Source organism: Ylistrum balloti, unplaced genomic scaffold (genome assembly GCF_031769215.1).
Source record: "Ylistrum balloti isolate Yb309-2 unplaced genomic scaffold, AGI_CSIRO_Ybal_v1 Utg369730, whole genome shotgun sequence".
NCBI lineage: Eukaryota > Metazoa > Mollusca > Bivalvia > Pectinida > Pectinidae > Ylistrum > Ylistrum balloti.
In genome coordinates this window covers 840,391-856,574 of record NW_026781945.1, presented here as the reverse complement: position 1 = coordinate 856,574, position 16,184 = coordinate 840,391, and the positions used below count along the sequence as shown (strand labels likewise).

Below are 16,184 nucleotides of genomic sequence, written 5' to 3'. Positions count from 1 at the left end.
CATACTTTGTGGAACACTTTTGTCTTCATTATAGTTATGATTTTTTTTACTTCTACAAATGTAGGTTAATGGTCCTAATTTTCTGTTAATTAGGCGGGTTTCAGTTTTAGAAGAGGTAAAATGTAGAGTTGCTGCCTTTGCAATCATTGAAGAATTTGATTAAGGTAACAATTAAGAATTTAAGCATTGATTAAAGAAAAATCAACAGTGGTGTAAAGAGAGGTAGCATCAGTGAATATGTATAGTTTAGCTTTCAATTCTTGTGTGCTTTGGACAATGTTGTTAAGATAGAGTCTAGCAAGCAATGTCAATTGTATAGTCCAATATTGGTACTGGACATTGATCCAAATAAATACAAGTTTGTTGTGTGTGTTTTACTAGTATAGATGCATGATTGATGAAGTCACAAATATTAAAACAGACTCACATAGCTTAAAAGTAGGTTTTCAAGGTCTTTCTATCTTAATATAAAGTTCACAGCCATGGGGTCATTTATTGGCCCATTATATTTGGGCAGCTATATGCGCCTGAAAATGTTTCAAAATCTAAATACTTATCTGGAACTTTACTAACACCAAAAGGAACTTTGGAAAATTATAGATGTTCTCAAAAACAAATAAGCAGTATGAGAGATGTAATAACATGGGGATTCTTGATTGTATGAAAACATTTAATATATCTATGGATTGTTTTCTGAATGAAGATCCGCCAGTAACAAAGTTTCCTATAAATGTTTGTCAGAGTTTAATTCAAATAAGCCTAATATTCACAAATACCATTTCTTATTTCTTGTATTTCCAGTGTCAATCTTTCTTTTGCGCACTTTACCGCTCCATCATCAGTCCCATAGACGAGTAAATGACCATCATAAAGTGTTACCACCTTGAATTCAATCCCAATGTCTGCTCTTATCCTGTCAATATTTTGTCCGTTTCTACCGATCAACTGACCAGTAATTTTGTAACGAATAGCTTCGTCTTCGTCTATAAATAGTTTTTCACATATAGAATTCTGTACTTCTCGTTTAATTTTGTTGATATGTGGCGTAATTATTCCCACTGCTTTCTTCACCACTTCGGCATTTTTCCCGGATACTAAAATATAGCCATCATCCGTCGTTTGCACATTAAACTTAATCCCAGTTTCAAATATAAATTTCTTCAGCGCTTTTCCTTTTTTTCCAAGCAGCAATCCGCAAATCCTGTTATGGACTTCAAAATCGTTATCCGTCCACACTTTCTCCGCGATATGTTTCCTTTTGATTTTTACAGAATCACTATACTGTTCTTGTGAAACGAAGTGTCTAGAAATGCGACGTTGGTAGTCTGGTTCACAAAACACACGGCTAAATATTTCAATACTATTATTCAGTCGGAAACCGCACGTTCTAACCATAGAGGCTGCCATATTGGTTTATACTAATATTAGTGTAGCATTCAGAATCCGGAACAGTCCGATATATACTTCATGTCAAGTAAATTTGATCATAGTAACAATGTAATAGTTAACCATACGTGGAATGCATTTCGTGCAATATGTTATGAGCGACAACCTCAGTTCATAACATTATTTAGGTGTCCTTATACAAACAAGACTACTCTTTTATTGATATGTCCAGAGTGCCAGATCGAAGTTTTTATCAACATCCGGAATCCCCGTCTCTAACCAATCAAAATCGAGAACACTGTAGGGATACCCCCACAGGTCAGTGGGTTAGCGGGAAGTGTTGGAGTGTTTTGCTGCCCAAGAAGCATTGAATGTTCCTTCGAAGTATGATGTCTTGATGCGTACCTCCAGTCACATTTTACTTGAAATAATAACGTCAAAGCAAGATGGCTGACGGTATGTTTTTGTTTCAGCGATTAGATATATGTGTACGTCGCCTCGTGCATGTTAAAGAGACAATTCGGCCCGAATTTTCCGTTGTTGATTTTCCGTCCGAGTTGTCGATAAGCATACATGAGTCCCAGACTTGGATTGCGTCCGCTCGTCAGTAATGAGCAAAGCAAAATCACGATTCCTCATAAGTAAGCCACAATTGTTTTCAAGGGGCCATCAGCCAACTTATAATTGCTGTAAATTATTTGTTGTCCACTTCAATCATAGCAAAGTGGCAAAAGATTACTACCTAAATTTGGATATCCATTAATGAATTATAAATCACTTATGGATATCAATAAATAGTTTATGGTTATTTATAAATTTTCAGGGATGATAACTTGTGAGATTTCCATGCGAACTACACAGTATTTTCAGGTGGTGTACTTCTTTCAGACAATCTGAACAAGGTTTACAGAATCGGTATTGTGAACATTCACGTTTAGAAAGTATTACTCTGGTTAAATGATAAAAAATGCCATTGAAGAAAAAATCACATTCATACCATAAATTGATTTACCAGTAACTATAGATAGCAACTTTTTCTTATTCTTACTTTGACTTGTCATAAGTAGAATTCCAAACATCATATGCACATTATACATCACAGATTGTGTAGAGTGATACAGCCTGGCTAGCTAACATAAACTTCACTGAATACAGAGATTACATTAACAGTCATGTGATTTTTTTTAATGTAATAGCCTTTCAAAATTAGTTTGGGAGGTGAAGGACATCAGAACTCCAGCGCTGTTAATATAAAAAAATGAGAGAAGTATGTGAGCCATATCTGGGGCAGAATTCAAATGTCTTATTGATGATTGTGAGAATTAATTGTCATTTCCATATGCGTGCCTGATTGTTTTCATCTACAAGGTGATAACCAATGTTATGTTTCAAAGTTTAGAACAAATATAAGTTTATATACCTTATCCTGTATTTGGATGATAATGACTTATCAGGATTTCTCCAAAGTTATGTTTTATACTATTACAATAAAAAAGGAACAACAACAACAATAAAACAAACAAACGGATTCTCTAAGCCTAATTTCACTTACAAAAATAATGACTCCAATGATTGTACAAAAGAAGTGGACAGAGAAAGTGAAATGCTGTTGTTTACGTTGCTGTCTAAATCTCTCTGCATGTGGAAGAAGCAACAAGAACATAGGCATGTGACTAGAGGAAGCGTGGCTTATAGATATAAACAGAGTAAGGTGGGGAAGTGTATGTGTACATTATATTCTTGCCTATATTGCAATGTTGGCATTTCATGGAATGGTAGTATACAGCTGACTTTTGTAAGGGTGCACTGTGTCATTTACTGCCATACAATGGTAAATATATATAATAGATATATCTATAAATCTTTCAGATGTTGGCCATGTTGATTCTCCGGAGCGTACCCGTAACCCATCTCCACCCCCAGAACTACGCAGTAACACTGATTTGCTGGAGGCAGATTCTATCAGTAACACTACCTTCAGCAAACACTGGCTTTTCTCTACTCTAATGAAGCTTATAGAGGTAAACAATTCTGTTTGTCTCTGCTTACTTTTCTTAGGATATTTTATGATCCTGTTTACAGACTTTTAATGATCCAAACTCAGTTTTATGAAACTTCATCGTATACTTTCAATTTTTTTTGTTGGGAAGGAAGAGGGGGTAAAATTCTACTCAATAGCAATAGAGATGAATTGATTTTTTTTTCCTTTCGTTTTTTTTTTTTTTTTTTTTGAGAATTTGTAGTCAGGGTAATTAACCTGATGCTGTTTCTAATGACCATGAATTAAGTGTCATTAGATCTCTTGACTAGATAATTTGAAGTGTTAGAACTTCTAATTAATAAGTTTAAGGTATTGATAATCTATCTATTAGAGAGGATAGGACTGGGACTTCATGAATTAAATATTACATAATGAAACATAATTTTGATTTTGTATACTGTTGTTTTGGTAGGAGGTTGATAAAGAACCTGAGTCGGGGGATGAGGATGTCACATTTGGATTGGATGTAGACGAGGAATTACAAAATGAGCTCTGCAAACTGTGGGATATCTCCATGAATATGGTATTGGATTGTATTTAATAGAGTGTAATTTGAGATGTTGATCTTTAGTGCTATCAGAGATTTGAAAACTGTTTGCAATTGCTGTTTGTGCTAAAGATAAAGATGTTCTCATATTTTGTTTGTGCTAAAGATAAAGATGTTCTCATATTTTGTTTGTGCTAAAGATAAAGATGTTCTCATATTTTGTTTGTGCTAAAGATAAAGATGTTCTCATATTTTGTTTGTGCTAAAGATAAAGATGTTCTCATATTTTGTTTACTGTAAAAGCATAAATTTTCAGTTTTTCGTGATTTAAGAAAAAATTTGCATTTTCGTTGGAACTTAATTTCTTGGATAATTTTGCTCATGAATTCTACTACTACTAAAATCAGTTAAGTTTCATCTGCATATCATTTTGATTTTTGGATTCCAGAGTAAACCCAAATCCAGTGATAATAGAACTCGCATGGAAATTTGTATCTATACAGTATATACACCAAACTGATGAATTCCATCTGCAATGTCATAGAATATAGTTTTGACTTGCTGAATCTGAAGTAACATTTATCATAATTGAATTGAAGCAAATACTGTTAGAACGTTAAATCAGATGTATTTTTCCTGTTGTACATTTCACTGCAGTGTTTAGTGTGGGAAATTTTGTTTATCTTTTTCTTTTTATGCATTGCAGGATGTTGCAAGATTCTTGCAAGAATTCAAAGCGATAGACATTCTAATCAGTGTCATTGGAAAGTCAAAAGCACCAAGAGTTACGGTAATAACACTTATAATATATGATCATAAGGTTCTCAAGTTTAACTGGATTTAAGAAAATTCAATTACCGTAACACATTTGATATAACCTTCATATAATTAAACAATCTTCACTTGGGGTTCATGTGCTATATCAGTGATGTTCATTTTTACACGATAGAAAAAGAAACTTGCAGACAAATACAACGAATGATTCCCTTTCCATTGTGAACTTTTTAGTATACAGAAATGTGTGTCAATGCTGAGGTTTATTGTTACAGGAAATATGTGTTGGTATCCTAGGCAACATGGCTTGTGATGAAGAAATCAGCCAAGTGATGGCCGAAAATACACAACTTATGTAAGTCACCATAATACTGCAGAAATAAGCCAATATTTGAAGATAAGCTCTCCAGTTATGTTGATATCCAATAAAAAAAATTTTGTCAAAAAATGAGCCCACGCCCCAAGTAAGAAGTAGATTTGATGATCATCTTCCATATTTTAATCAAAGATGGTGGCTAAAATTTCCCTTTGGCATAGAAGATATGTCCATCCCCTACTAATGTCCATTTTCAGTACATTTGCTCTATGAGAGCCCTAGGCTTATACTTGGTTAAATGGGAGAATGAGAATGATAATTACAGTACTTTGATAAAGTAAACACAATCCTGTTTTGTTTTTTGTTTTTTTGTTCTTTTTTAAAAACTCTTTGGCATTTTCTTTCACTAAATACCCCATTAATGTTACAAGAATCATAATAGGTGATTGATATAGACCCATTGTTGAAAAAAAGAATGGAGTATAATGTTTCAGCTAATTATTTCCCATTTTGACAAAAATGCAAGGAGCTTGTTAAAAGATGAAATAAAAAAAAGAAGACGAAAGCTCCAATAAAGTGTCAGTTGATTTTTATTATTTTTTTTTTAACAGAAATCTGATTATCATGCTGCTTGAAAACAGAGACCCACCGACTTTAGTGGAAACTACAAGGTTAGAACTACTGTCTAAGATTTTACATTGTATGTCCAATTCAGGAGAAACTTTGTATAAAACATGTAATTTCTTGCCTAATTTAGCTTAAGGTAAGTTAGAAGTTGAGACAAATTTATGATAGAAGCAGTCGTACTACGCTTTTATAGGTGTCTCCCTATTTATTATTGAAACATGGTAAACCAAGATAGATTGGTCAACTTTCATATAATGCATTTACAAGGACAAAGCTTAGATTAAGTTTCACAGAAATACTCTTGATTATTACAGAATTAGTGATAATTTCATTCCCATGAAAAAAAATAGTTTGGCACTTTGATTATAAAATTTCTATCTGTGGGTTTTGTGATGATCACATGTCATAAAAACACCAGTATGATTGTAAATTTCTGTGTATTAACAATGGGTTTATTTTCCAGATTGCTGTACACAAGTTTATCCAAGTCCTCCACAAGTGGGCCCTGGATATCAGCAGTATCAGAATCAGAGGAAATTCTTGACAATCTGATATTCATCCTCAGCAGCTCAACAAATTGTAAGTCTCTGGCCTTTCTCAAGTTTTTTGAAAGTTTTGTTGTTTCTGTTTTAGAAAAAGAATTCTTTTGTGTATGAAAAATACATTGTTAAAAGGCTTAAGAATACAAGAGATATTTTTCTGTTTCATGTCCACTTTTACCCCAATTGCCCAGGAAAGCATGTGATGCCTGGTGCCTCCAGCATGATGTACTGTAAGGTAGCCACCAGCTACTACAAAGAGACCCTCTCACAAAATGCCTCTTGCTGTTTAGGGGGCAATAAATCCCAGTAAACAAACAAACATATAAAATTGTCAATATTCAAAAACTTGTGTTTGATATAAATTGTCAAAAACAAAAAATTATCAGTATATTCCCTGCATACACTAAGATAACATTGGCTTAATATACAGACTCCTGTGATGAGCTGACCCATGTAATTTTGATCGTATAATGTTAGGTGACTTACTGAAGAATGCTGGGGAGGTGATCGACATCTTGCTGGACCAGAGAGAGGATTTGTGTGATGCTTGGGCAACCTCTCGGTTAATCACGGCACTGATGGAGGCTATCAAACAAATAGGGTAAGGCTGCACAAAAATAATTGTTTGTATCTATTTGATTGAACCATGCCTGGTTATATCAAAGTACATTCATATCAGTTAACTTATTAACAAATTCTGTATCATTGCTGCATAACAAGCCCACCCCCTGACCTTAATTCAGAAGTAACATGTTGATTTTTTACAGAATAAATACGGTATAGTCAGAGTTTGATTTGGTTGTAACCTGTGAATGACTTTATGATGCCCACGTTATTTCTTTGTCACCCTTGTTTTGTTACCCTTGATCATCATTTACATCATGATTCTGTTTGGACTCCATTACTGTTTAACAGCTACAGATATAGAGCTGTAATTTGTGATGTAGTTGTATAATGATAATATCTCAGGTGAGGTTATGATTTGTTTATGGCCATTTTTTTTTAATGCTCCCTGAAAATGTTTTGGGGAGCACATAGTTGCCGCCTTGTTTCTTTAGTGATGGCCATTTCACTTGAAGAATTTTAATTGACATTTACATGGTACATAAAATAGATCGACCGAAATCAGAGAGCCTTGCCTAACGCCATTTGGAAGTCTTAATATAGATTACAGAAAAATGTATACCAAAGATATAGAATCTTTTATTTACAATTCATAGTTAATTCCTACTTTTGTGTTACACTGTAACAAAGTCCAAAACAATTAAATTTCTCATCCGTCGCTGGCAGGGTCATTCATTTTGCTCAAACTCATCTTCTTTGTTTGTATTTGTTGCTATGTTTGAATAAATTCAACTAGAATGAGTTAATGCTTGTATTTGTGGGTTTTGCTGTTACATTTTACAGTGTATACCCAGTATGTGTCAATAAGCCCACCCCCTGGATATACACCCACCTCACTAAGAAAAAGCAAGTCCAACCTCTGACTTTGATGTAGAATTTCTTTATTGGTACCTGGGCTTAATACAGGACAGTTATGATACATATGTTTTTCTTCAATGACAGATGTCATCATAGTGATGCTTTGGAGATCTACTTCCACATATTTCAGATGTTTTCCACAACAGAGAAAGGAGTCGAAACATTAGGTATGTTGTCATGTCACATATTTACCTACTTGTTGCTTAAAACTTCACTGTACTAAAGAGAATGTAGTTATGACAGCTTCACACTGAGAATTATTATATATATAAGAATCAGAACTGTCTTTAACTAACTTCCAGTTCCATCATACTTTAAGAGAATGTATAGGTCCAGCAAGCTGGTTGTAATGTCAATTACAAGCACATACAAAATTTGTAGATTCTGTATGCTTTACATGTCCTGAAAATTGTTCTTGTAAATTTCACATTTGCCAACTAAGAAAAAAATCCACTGGAGAGATAAGCATTGTGTATGTTCATAATTTCAAACCTCAGAAATGTATACATTTATTGAATATCTTAAACAATGTTTTTAAAATTGGTTTTGTTGCGAAATAAATTGATATTTTCTATCAGAAATGAGGAAGATATTGCATACTTTATGCTTGAATCTAGAATGAGTTTAAAAAATTCTTGTCATTGTTGTAAATAACATATATTTGAAAGATGATTGAAAACAATCTTTTTTTGTTTTAGTTACATGTAGTGCTGGTCTAGAGGTGCCACTAATGAAATACTTAGGTGTGCTTTGTGAGGACGAGATCGTTGGTCTGGACGGACGAGAAGCATGTGTTGCATCCACCTTGTCTGTACTCAACATTCTCTTCCTCTCAGATGATTCTGTCCATGACAAACTCATCTCAAGTAAGATTCCTATTGGTTTAATTTTCATTTGTTAGCATTTTTGAAGAAGTTTCCACATAAATGGATGAATGTTAGTACATTATAATTAGATGTTGACCGATTTATTTTGTGTTAATCAAGTAAAAAGCCCATGAACATGGCTTTTGAAATATATCACACATAGTACATATTGGTGTCTTATTGTGGACTCTTAATTACATGTTTGTTAACATGAAAATGACTGCTATTCTGGAGTTTTAAACATGGTTCCTTAACACAGTGACCAGAGGTCTGTCAAACGAATTTAAGACTATTCATGCACTTCAATCTAGGCCAAAAAATTCTTTAGGATTAAGGAAAGCTTAAAGCTTTTTTCATAATGGTTGAAAAATAAAATCATTTCATAAATAAAGCAATTTCATTTTTTGTCAAATTGACTATCTTTGGGAACTTTTGGAGTAGTTACTCTTCAGTTACTTATATTTTATTGATATAGTCTTTTGTAACAACTTATAGTTTCAGGAGAAGTTTGTGTGGTAATTGATTTTATAAGAGATTTATTGGAATACTGGTATTGGATTGGAAAGTCTGTCTTTTTCATAGTCTCAGTGACTGACCAGTTGATATAGATTTGACCCTAGACTATAATCTGACAATTTTTAACATTAAATTTTGATGCTGTGATTAAATTATGTTAGAAGTGTAAAAGAACTTTTTTCATGCAAGAAATAATGCAGTTGCTAAGATTTGTGTTTTTAAAGAGAACAGAAAGAAGAAAATACATCCCTTGTTTTATCTTTTATTTCAGGTGAAAATTTGATAAGAATTTTTGTCAAAATACTTGAAGCATTGTCACCATTAGTGCTAATGTCAAGGTCATATTCTTCATCTCATGATTCTTCGGAAAATTCTCAGAACTCCTCCTCATCGACTTCATTACAAACTAAAACAGATGGACTAGATATCTCGCAAAACTTACACCAAAATGGTGACAATAAAACAACATGTGGGGATTCCTGTAGTGATGCAGGGGGATCCCAAGAAACCAATCTGAAACCTCTGTCATCATTGTACAGAAATGACTCTGCTTCAAAGGACAGTGAGGCTTTCACTGCGAAACTTTCTATGCTGTATAACATTGTCAAAGGATTCCTCTACGATGTGGTATGTAAGAGTTTAATAAGACTTTGAAGTTATTCCCAAAGTTGATATCTATAATGTTGGTCATTAGGCTTTCTGTTTTTTATCAGGCCTTGGTACTTTTGGGCTATGATACATTGTTAGTGATAAGGGAGGGTTTGGCTGTGTCGAGGTATTGTGTGCCTAAGATTGCTGGTTTATAGGTGACAGTAAACATGAAATGTCTTTTGTTGGTTTTTTCCTGTTACAACTCAGGAAAAACTAGTTTGCAAGTTTTGCTAAGATGCTTATGATCTATCAATACCAGCTGTCTTATGGAGTCTACTAAAGACTTTCATGCACATATTTCAAAATGAAGGTGAGGAATGCATGAAAGCCCTAGTTTGTAGTGAACCACTGTACTTGTTACATTGTATAATCACCAAGGAGAGTTCCACTGACTTCAAAGCTGTTTTTCCCTGGAGTTACTTCCCTTCATAAAGCATTTCTTTCTCTCTGCAAAGAAAAGTTTTGAATGGCTCCATTGTCATTGGTTGAATGTATAATTAGCAATAGAGTTTGATTTGTGTATTTTCTACATCATTCAAATTTTGAACAAATGTATTTCTGTAAAATACCTTCGATGATATGTTTATGTATCTTCATCTTTAGGCTGTATGTAGCCATAATTAATTGATGACACATTCAAAAAGTACACAAGGAAGTCAAGAACTAATGACACGGTGGATTTGTATTCAGAAACTGATGACAAATTCAAAAATACGCAAGAAACAATGACACAATTAAAAAGTAACAAAGAACTAACCCTTCAGCAAATTCAAATATAGGTCAGTTGGTAACACAAAAATTATCATATATATGCTGGTATAGAAATATGGAAGATAGACTTGTGATGGAGACTAGTGTGATGTCAGACTATAACTAATCCTACGTGTTTCTTCTATTCTTTTCAGCTTTGTGCCCTTGCTGAACAAGAAGACCTCACAGTACAGAACATCTTAGTATACCTGAACTCTTCATGCAGCAGAGTTCGTCTTAAATATCTGATATATATCATGAAAGAGATGTCAAATAAAACTTTCTGTGCTTTGGAGTGGTTGTCTGAGGTGGCAAACAGCCACAAGCAGGAGAGACTGACTCGTATCATTGATGATGTCTTATCAGGGAGAAACTTGGACAGAACTAGAAGTGACTCAGGCTCACTACAAGACTCATACAGCCAGTAATGATTCATAGCCATTAATAAAGAGAGAAGAAATTAAACAAAAAAGATCTTTAAGGAAGAAAACATTTAGTTTTCTTTCTACTTTCCATTTGAATTAAGTAAATATTTTTTAAGGGTTTCATATTTGTTTATCTTTCTATCTGTCTGTCCAGAATTAAAGACTATTTTCTCAACAGTCCTGCCAGAAACCAATTATGAGAGTTATGCCCCTTCTCTCTGATCTGCCTCATCACTGGCATCTGTCTAGTACATGTGTAATATATAAGGTCAGACATACTGTTTGGCCCTTGATAGTCTGTAACTTTCTTATCTGATATCAAAATGTATTTATCAGTGAAATATAGAGTAGGATTTATATACATGGGGTGTTCTTATGTTTTAATATATATACTTACGTATATAAATTTTTAAACATTTGTCAGAGTTGATAGCTATATCTTGGCAATTTAATTATTTCCCTTTGTAGACATATAATGAGCTTATCTGTAAATAAAATTGAACATCTCTATATCCAGACGTCTACACTAAGGGATCACTTTGTCCGTCGTCATGCGTTGGCAGCGTCCGTATAAAAGTTTTCCGGACTTTTTTCGATTATGCTTTGAGTTATCAAAATGAAATTTAGTATATGGCTTCTAGTTGGAAGGGTACAGATTAAGTTAGATTCCTGGCTCTCTGTAACCCTTCTTGGCAGAATTATGCTCCTTTGAACATAGAAAATTCACTGGAAATATTGTTTTCTGGACCTTTTTGGGTTATTCTTTGAGTTATTGAAATGAAATTTGGTATATGGCTTCTTGTTGGAAGGGTACAGATTAAGTAAAATTCCTGGCTGTCTGTAACGCTTCTTGGCAGAGTTATGCCCCATTGAACTTAGAAAATTTCTCAGGGATATTGCTTTGCACAGTTTTTCCTTTATGCTTCAACTTACAGAAATGAAATTTGGTATCAAAACTTTATGGTTGAACGTTGCACATCCAGTTTGATTTCTGGGTGACCGTGACACTTTATGCAGGCGACACATACATTTCTGAGGAACCCTTGTGTTCTTATAAACAGTACACTTCAATTTATCTTTTAAACAAACATATGAAATATAATTTGTAGAAATTCTTTTTAAGTTCTAGCTAGATCTATTAATGAACATTTGCAAGGCCTTGATTGCATCACAGCAGGTTTGCTTGTTAAAAGTTGAACAGAATCAAATATTTGAGTAAATCATAAATCAACAGAAAATAAACCTAATGACTTGATAAAATTGTAACCCGAGCAGAAATTTAGTGAACAGCATACACACATATGTATTTACTCAATAGTCCTTTGGTAACAGTAGGTTTAAAAGTCATAAGAACAGGTTTTTAAAGGTACAGACCAGCCAGAAATTTTTTAATTTGGGCGCTATATCCCTTGAATGAAAATGGGGGCATAAACAACCTTGCAGAAACCATATTATTCCACTGTAAAACCAAACTGGTTTTGTAACTCGATCATAATTTACAAGAGTGGATAGAATGGTGTTGATGACTCTTTAGTCGGTGGTTTTTGCAACTAAATGTGAATTCCAATTCCATTTTTCAGAAACATTTAGGTATCCAAACTTATATGTTTGTGACACCAGTACATTTTGAGACAGTCCAGTAACACTTCAAATTCACTTTCAACCATGCTTTTTATGAGACAAGTAACACCATATTGTTGGCTTTTACAAACAAATCCCCCCTCCTTTGTGTCCACCACAAACAGGACATGATTGGAGTATTTGTATAACTGAACACCACCTAAATATCTTGATACCACTGTAAATGTTTATGTCCAGGAGTAAAGTCTCCACTTTCAGTTATTCCTGTAAGTGATAAATACACTGTGATTATATTAGTCGTATCTGTTTTCAGGTCTGTACTCTCTAGTAACTACTTCTAGATATCCTTTAAACTGAGGGGTTTAAAGTACATGTGTGGTAGTAAGGATCTGAAGCTGGCTGGGGCATCCAGCTTCATCAACCAAAACGTTTGTGGGCTCTACTAGCTTTCTTGTTATCAATTAAATTTTGATAGATTTGATGGTGATTTACAGATCACAGATTAGAGCTGTGTTTGTAAATTTGTATGTTTGAATACCATGTAAGAATACAAGCCTGTCAGACGACTTATAAATTTATATGTTAAGATTTTATCTGTCAAATCAATTTTGATGGATTTGTCAGCATTTCACTTTGTAGATCACAAATAAGAGACGTGTTTGCAAATTTACATTTTGTAATATATGTAAGAATACATGCCTGTCAGACCACTTGTTTGTTAAAATCTTGTATGTTCATAAAAATGTAAGAAACAAAACAATGAAATTGTGATGTTCAGATATTTCAAATTTTTGTGGAAAATCAGTGAACGTCCATCATCTAGAAAACATTTTGGACCAAAAATCATCTGAATCAGTTTGTTTACAAGAATACAATTAAATATGAGACAGTACATGTTTTATTTGTTTACAGACTAACTTAGTGGATCACATTATCCAACTGACCAGCTAAATATTAATCATCTCAACAAGTGCAGCTTGTGTATATCTGCCATTTTGCATATGATTATGTAGCTTAAGCAAATCGAGAGGTGACATTACACCCACAGGGTGTTAGGAGTACCACAATATTTGACCATAATGTATATATGGCAACAAGAATGTTGTCACAGACCTTGTTCCATAGGGATAATTAGTTTTCAATATTTTTTGTGATAAACAGGCATGTCTCAAGTTTGCTTTTCTAAATGTGTTTCAGTAGATCTTTTTACCGTTTCTATTTAGTAAACTGATTAATTGGTATGATACATATACACAAGCTCTGTCAAAATTGTAATTGACAGAAAGGAAAAAAGCAACTTCAAGCAGCTTCATTCGAGTTCACTTTGTGAATATCAGAAATATTTGTTGATGACATATTTGTTAAAAAGAACATGACATAAGCCAAATAAAAATTAAAAAAATGTAAAGTTTGGTTTGTTTTTGTTTTAATCTGCAATGTTGAAAGCAGTAGATACTCTAAAGAGCAAATTTGGTGCTTTATTTTTTTTGGCAAATAAGTGCAATGGTGAATTTGTGTCTGCATGATGATAGTTAAACAAACATTATACAGAGAGTGCAGTTAGCTAAATTATATTTCAGCACAATATTTTCAGTAACAAAGATGCTAAAATAAGAATAAGTTAAAGTATTACTATACATCCAGCCATAGTGTGAATTTTATAACCATTATGTTTTGTCTGTCGTGCGCTGTCCATCGTACACTGTCCATCGTGCGTGTCGTGCGACGTGTATAAACTTTTGACATTTCAAACTTCTCAAGTTCCACCAGTGGGAATGAATGATCCTGAAATAATCCTGAGATGGTCCTGACCAAGTATTGTTATCTTTCGGGTATGTCTGAAATCCATGATGGCAGCCATAGCCGCCATTTTGAAAAACATATTTTAAACTTCTTCTCCTGTTCCCTTGGTGCCATTGAGCTAAAATTGTTCAGAATGTTAAGGATAGTTAGCCAACAGTGTTGTTATTTTTTTACTTTGTCTAAACTTAGATACAGCAGCCAGGGAGGCCTCACCAAAATGTCATGGAATCAGCTTCTTCGTAAGATTTCATTCAAAGTAGAAAAACAACCCTTCGCCCTCCTGAAAGTTTTTGTCGTCAGATGACCGTTAAAGCCTCTGTGCCTTTTGTTAGACTCCAAATTATGAACTTAAGTTAGTAAAAAGTTCATGGTTCTTTAAAACTTACTATGACTTCATATTACTAAGAACGGTAAACACAGAATACTTTTCAATACAACTGTAGAAGCAGATACAGTGGAGCCAAATAATTAAACACCTCATACAGCCCCTCCCTCCGAGGACTTGGCACTTTCTAGAAATCTACAATATAAGTACATTTCAATTTTTGCCAAACTTTGATTTTTTCGGTGTTTACATGGATATGTCAATAAGATACGGGTTAAATATGATACGTTTTCTAACTGTTTAAAGTGGATAAATCAGCTCTTCAGGATACATGTTATTGTGAACATGAATGTGATATTTAAAAAAATATTGAATTTGTAACGTACAGAAAAAGCGCAAAATAATAACCCACGTATACTTGCCTAAGCATCTTTACGTTATAAAATTATTTTATCGTCCATCAATGTACCATATTTTATTTAACAAATTCATCACATTCACGTTCACAAGCGTTTCAGAACAGTCTAAACAAAATAATTTTCAAATGTTCTGTAAAAGTAATTTGTACCGTGAAGAACGGAGATTATAATCTTATTAATTTTGATGTGTATATTATAGTATAATTCTAGTCGTTTTTAATGTACGAAAAACATCAAGAAAACACCAACATGGCATCATAATTCAAACTCAAATTCCAAAAATTATTACAAAATATGAACACGAAGACTCCTGAAAAAAGTACAAGAATAAGATCAGGTGTTCCGGAAGAGTAAGCGTCTTCTGCTTCATCGACGACACCTGCCCTAACTTTTGTCAGTTCAAGTAAGTAGTGTAAGATATACAACAACGGAACCAACAGGCAAACCAACGAGCATCAAACACGTCCAGCTTCATGTCGCACTAGGAAATAGAACATTTCTCAATGAGATTACTATGGCGACCATAAAGCTTCCCCATAATTTTCACCAACCCGCATCTTTTGAACCCTTCTGTTACGAGTTTGTCAGTCAGTTGACTACTTCTTGCACGAAAATCGTGATACTGGAAACAGGCCCTTGAATATCGAATCAACTGTGACATGTAAATACCATAGGTTGGAGGTTCAGGGATGTTGCTTTCCAGAAATGGAAAAATTCACAATAGGGAAATTGAAATCATCACGTTTAACATACAGCTTTATGGAAAGCTGCCCATGTTGGTTTCGTTGTAGTAAAACATCGAGACAAGCAGCTGATGTAGAAGAGTCTGTCGTATCTATACGATGGACGTAATCAATGAATTTCTTGTTATTTAAAGACAAGACGTGATCAATAGATCTGAAGGCAAAATTAAACGAATTTGCAAGGTTATTATGACCTGTTTTGATTAGCTCTTCAATAAATTCAGCCTCTTCTGAAATCAAGAACGAGTTGGCTAACAGAAGGGCGCAGCTGGTTCACATAGGTATGCCAATTGTCTGTTGGAAGATGGAGCTGTGCCCCTTTCTTGACAGTCTTGTCTATTTCACACGAATCTGAATTCATCGAAGAGATTATCAACACAGGTCATTAACACCTTGCGAAGTGCTTTAATTTCACTTTAAACTATATTGATCATGCGTTGATAGATAATA

The 16,184-nt window shown here is 33.9% G+C and overlaps 1 protein-coding gene across 1 annotated transcript; it reads left to right on the top strand.

Moving 5' to 3' along the window:
• The first annotated feature begins 1,764 nt into the window (after positions 1-1,764).
• LOC132565682 (protein saal1-like) lies at positions 1,765-11,302 on the top strand. The gene is made up of 12 exons (XM_060230378.1): positions 1,765-1,842; positions 3,256-3,407; positions 3,840-3,950; positions 4,621-4,704; positions 4,964-5,043; positions 5,616-5,675; positions 6,095-6,210; positions 6,651-6,774; positions 7,740-7,822; positions 8,354-8,521; positions 9,309-9,664; positions 10,594-11,302. Exons 1-12 carry the CDS (start codon positions 1,833-1,835, stop codon positions 10,864-10,866), a joined length of 1,617 nt encoding a protein of 538 aa, XP_060086361.1. The 5' UTR covers positions 1,765-1,832; the 3' UTR covers positions 10,867-11,302.
• The last annotated feature ends 4,882 nt before the right edge of the window (positions 11,303-16,184 follow it).